At 37.8% G+C, this 9,622-nt stretch overlaps 1 protein-coding gene across 4 annotated transcripts in view; it reads right to left on the bottom strand.

The window, feature by feature from the left end:
• Positions 1–9,622, bottom strand: part of LOC148734132 (techylectin-5B-like) — a 78,475-nt gene continuing 68,853 nt past the window's right edge. For 2 of the 4 annotated variants that reach the window (XM_088753702.1, XM_088753703.1), the window contains exons 2-5: positions 3,501–3,817; positions 2,484–2,633; positions 1,260–1,646; positions 1–744 (exon numbers count right to left, since the gene is read on the bottom strand). In XM_088753702.1, the coding sequence (XP_088609828.1) occupies positions 479–744; positions 1,260–1,646; positions 2,484–2,633; positions 3,501–3,807 (1,110 nt within the window). In that variant the 5' untranslated portion in view covers positions 3,808–3,817 and the 3' untranslated portion in view covers positions 1–478. Of the gene's footprint in view, positions 745–1,259; positions 1,647–2,483; positions 2,634–3,500; positions 3,818–7,505; positions 8,371–9,349; positions 9,566–9,622 lie in introns of those variants that run through there. The other 2 variants (XM_088753704.1, XM_088753701.1) reach the window with 2 other exon arrangements.

A 9,622-nucleotide genomic window follows, 5' to 3' on the forward strand; every position in this document is an offset into this window, starting at 1 on the left:
TAACGCAGTCCAAAACATTGAATTTATTTTGCAGCACCCATATAATCTTTTTCCTTTTCTCCTACTGCTTTGCTGTGTTTCGTTTCAAGTTACGTTGCGTTCTGATTTCTAAAAGTTTCTATAAGGAAAGAGATTACTCTTATTCGTCGATACGTGCGTTTAGACAAGGGAAAAGTAAACGCGTTTGTGACGTCACGCTTTCCTTGATCAAACACTAGGGGTTACAGTCAAAAGTTATGCCAACCCTGACCTGGTGGTTAACAATTCGTATGAGAATGAGTTTCATTTGCATGTGTAAGAAAACTTGTAATCATATGAAAGGATGAGCACCAGGACTCTCTTTGAAACTGAGAGGCCAAGGTAATTTGGAAATGGGCTATTAAAAATGCGTGATATACCTTGGTATGGTTCAGAGCCAGTATTTTCTGAGTAACTACTGTACATTATGCAGTGCTTGAACACTTAAGAACATGAACATTTAGAAATCCACTGGTCTTATTTTCATTTCCGTTCTCTTCAGCGAATAGTGATGTCCCTTCCAGTGATACCAGTTCACACCATCAGCAAAGGAGGAGTGGCGTCCATGATGATACAAACCATTCAGATTCGAGTCGTGACAAATGTCGTACCACCAGGCTCCTTTGAACCCAACAGCGCAGTTACCGTCTTTGTCATAATCATTATCTTGATCCCTAGTGGAGAATGGCCTATTCCTATGCCAATAAAGAGAGTTACCTGCATCTCCTAGAAAATTCAACCAACAAACGAGGAATTATTCAAGATGGAAAAAGTGGCCTTAAATGAATTGGTTTCCAGAGCATTTGACTGCCCTTTGCTTAACACTGAGCATCCAACCACGCAGATAAGAAGAACCATGAACTGATGAAGAATTACTACCCTGTTTTGTTTTGCTTTTTTCTATCAGCGTGTTTAATTAATTTATTTTATTTTTCATACCATGTTCGCCTTTTAAGTTAAGAAGCATCATAAACCGAAAGAAATGTTTCGTTCTGATCGTCTCTATGATTAACGTAGAGTATCCAACCACGCAATTAAGAAGCTCCAAGAGCCAAAAAAGAATTTCTTCCCTTCTTTGTTCCGTTTTCTACTATCAACCTGTTTAATTTATGTATTTTATTGTTCACACCATGTTTTCCTTTTAGGTTAAGAAGCATCATAAACCCAAAGAAATGTCCCGTTTTATTCGTCCCCAATGACCGTATACCTATCACATGATAACAAGGAAGTTACCAGATTACCTGAATAAGAACCATAACTCATTTTGTACTTGTAATTTTCACTCTTGACACCAAACATTTTATACTCAGCATATCGAGTATTCCCTTCAAAGTCTTCCAAGTCTACGCGCAGTATGGTGCTGTTATCTGAGGTCAGACGGTGAATCTTGTCCAGTCCGAGCCAAAATTCACCATTCAGATCACCAAAGCCTCGTTTGTAGTCGTTCCAGTTACGATAAAAATCAACCGAGCCGTCCAGTCTCTTCTGGAACACTGTCCATCCTCCGCCAGCAGTTGTTTGGTCACAGTATACATCAAAGGCAGACATTTGGTCAGGTTTAATGGTATACACACCGTCAGTTCTTGGCCGATAAGGATGTTTATAAAGTTCAGCACAGTTTCTGAACACTTGAAAGGAAAGTAAGAGACCCTCATTAAAGGGCACCTTTCAGTAACACTATATATAATTCAAACAAGACTTACACGACTTAGAACTGTCCCATCTGCAAAACCTGTGGTTATTCACAACTAAGTTTGAGTGGTTGAATTTGCGACTACCATGAAGCAATTTTAGATGGTATGATTAGCTCGGGTCACTTGATTTAAAATCATCCATCAACTCTCTAGTATACAGAAAATGCTTTAGAGAGGGTCCCCTATATCCCTTTGCAAAACTCAGTCACGTAAAAATATTTGGCCTTTTCACGCATCACGAATACCCAACACCCTCTCACGTTCACGCGAAATTCGAGACAATTACGTTGAATTAATATTTTTACTTTTTTCTAGTCTTGACAAGTCTTATTTTACACATTGTCTTATTTTATTTGTTTAAGAACTATAAGTTGTCTGTTTTATGACTTTCATCGATCCATAAAGTCCATCTCCTGTCAAAACCTGACCACAGCCGAGAACAATACATACATTTCCAAAACCATAAAATAGCCGGAAATTCATCACGCAAAACAAAATGGTTCACGAATCAAGTTAATTCAGCCCTTAATTTACGAGCCACGTTTAAATAAAAAAAATCCGTTCACGTAGACATGAAAAGATCTTACTACATTCAACCACGATTCACGAATAGAATAAATTAAATCACGATACGAGAGAAAAAAAAATTGCACAATCACGCTTCACGTTAAAAGTATAGGGTACCCTCTTTAAAGCTGTTTATCTATTACGCGTTTTACAATGTAATCATAACAACAAATACTTCACTCTCGCTTAACAGGGTGTCCTTACCAATAGAGCCTATGTTGCAGTACCTCTTCTGTGCCTTCCCATTCCCAACTCGATCCAACCAATACGTGCCGTCTTTGGAATTTGTGCCTTCACTGCTTAATATTTGTCCACAAGACCGGGCTGGTAACTCCTGAATAGTACGTAAAGGAACTGAAATAAAATGGACATGGCTTTCAAGTTGCCATAAATTTTAAAGGGAAAGGGCTGAAAAAGTGTACATGCAAGATCGAAATAAAACCACTGTCTAGAATATTTTCATGTGAAATTCGCTTGATCTTTGCAGTTCCACGCCACATGATATGGCATCCATACTTATCGAGTTAAGGTTACAAGAGAAAAAGTCCGGATAATTGATATCCTGATAATCGACGTTCGACTGTACTAACCTCCACGGGTAAAGTATTGCCGAATGTTGTTCTTGTTGTTGTTGTTGTTTTTTTTTGTTGTTGTTGTTGTTGTTTTATCCAATCAAAGAAAAATTATTTTAACTTACACTTAAAAAATATGAAATTAAAAACTTTAAAAGGGCACAAATTATTGCAAAAAGGGTATTTTCTAGAAAAAGTTAATAATTTATTCGGATGTCTTCATCTCTGTCGGCGATAACTCCCTTGCGGCCGTTTCGCAGTAAAAAGCTTCACCGAGAGATCTCCAATATTTCAACGCAACTTTAGTTGCACTCGCCTTTGAGTATTTTATTTTTCGAAAGGAGATGGGTCAATTTATCATTTATGAATCTTTGTAAAGAGGAAAAGTGTAACAATAGAATTCCGTCTTGACCCAGTTTTGACCCGGTGTTTCCCAGTTCTACTAATTGTTTTTTTTTGTTGTTATTGTTGTTGTTGTTTTTTCGGAGTATCTTAGTCGTTCGACATTCGCAATCGATACAAGTTGAGTTCTCTCCTCTTGTGACGTCTGGCTTATAACCACTAGCAAATTAGCCATGACACTACGGAACACAGAAGAAAGCGATAAATATCTCACAATCATTTCATGCTCTAAAAAGAAAATACACACCTCTACCGTTCAAACGTTTGGCGTAAAACCGAGCAGGATCAGCTTGGAAATTTTCAGGCCTTGCCTCCTTCGTACGATTGTTTAATTCACAAATCTTCTCCTCGATATTGTAATTATAGCTCTGGCAAATGCGTTCTTGTTCGCACTCAACATCACACATGTAAGGGCCCGTTACATTTATCTCCTTGAAGATGAAGCCCTTAAGAGCTGTTCCAATCGGAGCTATTCTGGCCGTACATTGATCATCAGCAGTTCCCAAGTTCATCATGATAGCGAGGTGAAGATAAAGAGCAATTCTCCACATCATCGTACTCCCCCTGTTGATATTGCATCGGCAGAATTTTCAATTTGAAAATTCAAAACTTAGGAGCCCTTAGGGTAGGGTCTAATGTTTCTTGCGGGCAAGCCTTCATCATTAGTGCTTCTGTATGAGCGTTTTACGCCCACGGGAAAGAGAGGGTTCTGTAAGACTGACAAGTCTCTTTCCGACTTGTCTCAAATGTTCTCGTAGGCGGAGAACACGCGTCCTGCAGCTCTAATAAGGAGGTTTTGCACACAGGCTATATCTTTTAGGGTTAGGGTAGAGGTTTAGATACTCGGCCCTTTGTTATTTATCGTCTTTATCAACGACTTACCCTTTTATCTTACTTTATCTACGATTGATTGGTACGCTGACGATACAACGATGACTTCCTTTGCGAATTACAGCTCAATTGTTAGACTAGAGCAGAACTTGAATTCCTCAGTTGTTGAAATTGCCGAATGGGCAGCTTCCAACAAACTTCCGATCAACGAAAGTAAGACCAAACCCATACTCATTACTGGTAAACGTCTCGCCTCAAAGATCAATTACGAGATGGCTTGATTGAAAAAGATACGATCTTGCCTACCCATGACACAAAGATTATTGGTAGAGCGCTGCACTAGTATCGCAGAGGTCAGCGGTTCGAATCCCGTACAGGCCTTAATTTTTTCAGGTCTGATTTCCACTATTGCTTAAATAGTGCTCTTACTGCGAGGATCGTGCACAAATACGTTTCTATAACCGCAGTTCAGATATATGAATTTCATATATTTGTTGTGTTTGATTATTGTACTATAACTCTATGATTGGATCGGTCCTGCTTTATGTCAGCTCAATCGATCTCGACTAGCTTTAGCAAGGAGTGTCTAGGTCGTGTTTTAAAGTTTCAGAAACGAGCAGCCAGGGTAATTTCTGATGCTGATAACCAAGCGTCTAATGTCAAGCTGTTCAATACACTTCAGTGCCTCCCATTGTATGAAGAATCTCAAATAGCTAAATGCTGCTTTGCGTACAAACTTATCAAGCGTGAAGTACCCCCTTGTACTGAAGGCTCTTTAATACTTAATAGCCAGCAACATAATCGTCCTACAAGATATAGCAACACTAATTTTATTTGCCCAAGATTTAATCGTATGACCGAAGGCGGTAGATCATTCGCAGTCACTACCTGTAAACTTTGGAATAGCATAAGTCTAGAACTCGGGAATTCTGTATCATCAGAATCTTTTAAGAACAACTATAGAAAAAACCTTCTTAATTTACAACAGAAAATGCATCATTTTATAGTCTAACATATAATTCATCACATCTTATTTTTACTCGTAATTCGATCGTCTTCTTATTAGACAGATATTCCTAGTTTTTATTGATAGTTACGTCAGAATTTAACGTACATTGCTTGTTAGAATTTTTGAAATAGAGAGCCACAAGCTTATTGACTTGAACTACTCCGTGCCATCCTCTCGAAATAAAGTTTATCTAACTAGAAAGTAGGATACGGGGTGACCAGCCCTATTTTTATAGCTTTTTGAGCCAATTGTCTTCTCTGCCCTGATACCACGTCACAAGTTGCGAAAACAATTCCAATAACTGACATTGTTTCATCATTCCACTTTTAGGCCATTTCACCCATATTAGGACAAGGAAACTTGAAAATATCCCATGCTATTACGCTGTAGAAAGGGAAAAAATTAAGAAGGAATGAAGAGCAATTCAAAAAACTAAACGTTCCACACCTCGACCTTTTTTTAGCTTTCACATTTTACGCAATGATCTTTCAATCGCATCACATGTTGGTCATAAAGAGCACTTAAATGGTTTCGTCACTTTGCGTTGTTTTCGTATTTCTAGCTCTATCTATCTTCGCAACATCTTTTCAAAAATTAAGAGCGTTTTCGCAAGAAGTTGTTTCGGTGTAAAATATATATTTGTGCGCTTTCAAACGTATGGAATAATTTTGCAAATTAGGAAGAATCGCAAAATCTCCTCATGCCCCAGAATCAAGGGAAGTTTGAATTTTACTGTTATCGCGTAGCACCTTGTTCTCAATTTCATTTCTTTACACATACGTACAATTTTGCTCAGTCGAGTCGGCTCAGTCGCACCGGGAGCTTATTCTCTGCGACAGTTGTGTTCCGACTTCTTCTTCTGAACTTACGGTGACTAAAGACTCGAGCTCGCGTAAATTTCAAACACCTCGAAATGGGCACGAATGAATTAAAGGTGTAAGGGGAGACTTGAGAAAATAATCAAATGTAAGTAAATTGCGCGAGGAATCGAGGATTGATAGTTAATTTCCACTTAATATTCAGTTGATTTACTTCGTGAAAACCCTTACCGTGGTTAGAATACGGTGACACGAGTATCTCTGATAATTTGCCATAACTCGGTAAAGATTCATCGCATTTTCCTTCTCCAAGGATAAAAAATAAAAGAAAATATTCGAATTCCATACACACACACACGCACACACACACATACACACACACACACACACACACACACACACACACACACACACACACACACATACACACACATACAGGAAAATAAGGTGCGTCCCTTGCAGCTTTGGTGCGCACAATTCAGGCGTGTCTGGATTCGTACCTTTAATTTCCATCAACAGAAACGACTTGAAAATCAAAAATTGATAATTCAAAAAATTAATTTTACCGAAACTGAGGCAACAAGAAGTATAATCAGCTCTGCTGAACCAGAGCAATATTTGAGAAGCATCTGCAGTAAGTATCTAACGAAGCTCATCTTAGTTCAAAGTTTTAATCAGCTATAGTTTTAGAAATAAAGAATCGCCTCAGCCAGGTCTGTCATGTTGAAAGACTCAATATTAAAAAATTGAGAAAAATCTGCCCCCTCCACAGATTCTCTCATACTTCTATAGACAAAACAATTTATTATGCATGACTTCAGCCACTGCGTTTCTGAATTCTGAAAGATCAGACACACCGACCACTCGCTAATTCCATGGCATTCAAATTATCGTGAACAACTGGGAACAGATGTGAGTACATGCGAAGCCTCATGTCACATCCCTGACGAAATTACCATCTAAATAAAAATTTTGTTCATTGTATCTTAATATGTCTTTCATCATACTCAAAAACACCCAAAGCTTACCAAGTATATATTCTGCAGCAAATTCTTAACTATTTTTGCCCAGCTTTGTCTATTCTACTGTTATTTTTAGTTCTGAATTTGGTTATAAATGATGCAAAAATTGGTAATCGGTCCCTTATTTCTAAATTTTTATTTCCAAGTGTACTTATAATCCCAAAGGAAGCTTGCGGTCAAAAATCGACTTCCCCCTCGGGATTTTATATGGTTCGAGGCGAAACCATCGTTTGTGTCCTTCTGTCAGCTTTGACGCAATAGTTAAAGGTCTAAGAAGTCATAAAATTTGTTGCAAGCTGCTGTTACACTTAAAATGCTTTCTTGATGGATGAAGACTAATTTCCTTGTAGGTTATGTTGTTATGTTATATTACCTTTAATTAGTTGTAGTTTTAGAAATATAGAATTGTCCGCTCAGCCAGATGTTTCAGACTGAAAGACTCAAGATAAAAAAAATTGAGGAAAATCTGCCCTCTCGACAGAGTCTCGTATAATTCTATATATAAATGGTTTTAGTTATGAAGGATTACAATATGCAGTGAGGCAGAAAATATTGAAGTGTCTCTCCCTTACCTAATAAAACGTAATTCTTTTTGGAACGGTTGAAGATGTTCAACGCCCGAAGAACTGATTGTGTTAGATTAACAAATTGATTCCACTCTCTTTCCTTTTGTCGCACAGTCACAGATCACAGATGACGTCAAGATCTGTGGTAAGAACAAAAGAGCACCATACGAAGCGCAGGCGAGAATGACAGTGCTGTCACTGCAGCATCAGTTTTAGCCTTTTGTTTGTAACCAAATTGTGAAAACATCAAATAGTTTATATTTGTTTTTCGCACAGGTTAACAAGGGAAAAGAAGCAAAATTACGAGTACTCCTCAGAACGTTCAACAGCCTGAAGATTTAATTTAGTCACATTTTTCCTCGAGCGTTAATTACTCTTATATTTTCCCAAGTTTTTAGCTACTCAATCTGAGCATATAGCATAAACAATCGCGAAAGGTGGGCGGATCAGAGAAAACAATCTATTTTTCATGGCTTCAGCCGCTGCGTTTCTGAATTCAGAAAGATCAGACACACCGACCATTGGCTAATTCCATGGCATTCAAATTATTGTGAACAACTGGGAACATATGTGAGTATATGCGAAGCCTCATGTCACGTCCCCGACGAAATTACCATCTAAATAAAAATTTTGTTTATTGTCACTTTATTTGTCTTCTATCATACTCAAAAACACTCGAAGCTTACCAAAAATATTTTTCTGCAGCAAATTCTTAATCATTTTTGCCCAGTTTCGTTTGTTCTATTGTTATTTTTAGTTCTGAATTAGGTTATAAATGATGCAACAATTGGTAATCGGTGCCTTATTTCTGAATTTTTATTTTCGAGGGCACATGTAATTCCAAAAGGAACGTTGCGGTCATAGAATTTGTTGCAAGCTGCTGTTATACTTGAAATGGCTTTCTTGACAAATATGGAATAATTTTCTTCTAATTGGTTATATCAGCTAAGTTGAAATTTTGAATTGGCCACCATAACGAATCGTTACGGTGGCCAATTTACAATTTCACCTTAGTTGATATAACCAATTATCTTGTTACCCCAACCGACGCAGCACCACAGTTTCTTTAGAAACTTTCAGCCTTCATAATTTTCTTCTAGGCTAGGAATTGACGGTTAGATGTTACTTTTCTCCGCGTCTGAAAGCGATTTGAAGCAGAGATAAGATCATCCATCTGGTCCAATTTTCCAAATTCAAATGGACGGAATAGCTACAGAAAGGGACTCTTACACTCTTTGATAAGGCCTTTGTTAGGTCAGTCCAGAAATGTTGTATAAGGTCAGGGAATCGGCTGCATCTAAGAATGGAACGGTTTACAAGAGGACAATTATGAACTGAAAACACAAGACAGAGCAACTACCATCGATAGATGAATTATAAATAGAATTTGATCAATTCGAAGAAAGGTTTTCTGAAGAGTCTGAGGCTTCGACTTAAATGATGTCTTTTGATAATTCAGTTGAGTGGCAGCGTATAATTTAGTTAATATTTTGAAACCAAACATGTGGGATGTCTTTTTAGTTGTTTGGGAGTCAGGCAACGTTCGTAAAGCTGACGTTGATCCATGTAGTACATTGGTGAACAATATTTAATTTAATTTAATTTAATTTAATTTAATTTAGAAATTTAGAAATTTAATTTAGAAAACTTTCCTTAAAAAGACATGTACAGGTAAAATGTCGGCAACTGAATCTCTCCCACGCTTTAATGGCTGGCCGAGATAGATTAAGGGTTTAACAAGTTAAAAATTACTTTACTCGACGAACCCTACGTTTTAAGTGACGGTGAGTGAAGTTTGTGGAGATGCTTGTACTGTTTTTATCAAAGCCTGACTCTGAGCCGTAACTTACACTTCCCGACGAGGATATTTCCCACCTCAACGGCTCATTCGTTTTTTAAGGTTCCTCGCATCCCTGAACGGCCTTCACTAAAGCAAAATCAACATACAGGCAAAAGAAAAGAGCATATCCATGATATACAATTTTACCGTTTTAACTGTTGTAGAAAATCAACGGTAGAGGTTATTTGCAAAACATATTTCGCACGTGAAGGAATTCAACGACCCGCGTGGCCTAGGGAGCCCGCTGACAAGACCGTAAATTGACCGCTTTGCAAGGAACTGA

Source organism: Stylophora pistillata, chromosome 3 (genome assembly GCF_964205215.1).
Source record: "Stylophora pistillata chromosome 3, jaStyPist1.2, whole genome shotgun sequence".
In the NCBI taxonomy this organism is placed as follows: Eukaryota; Metazoa; Cnidaria; class Anthozoa; order Scleractinia; family Pocilloporidae; genus Stylophora; species Stylophora pistillata.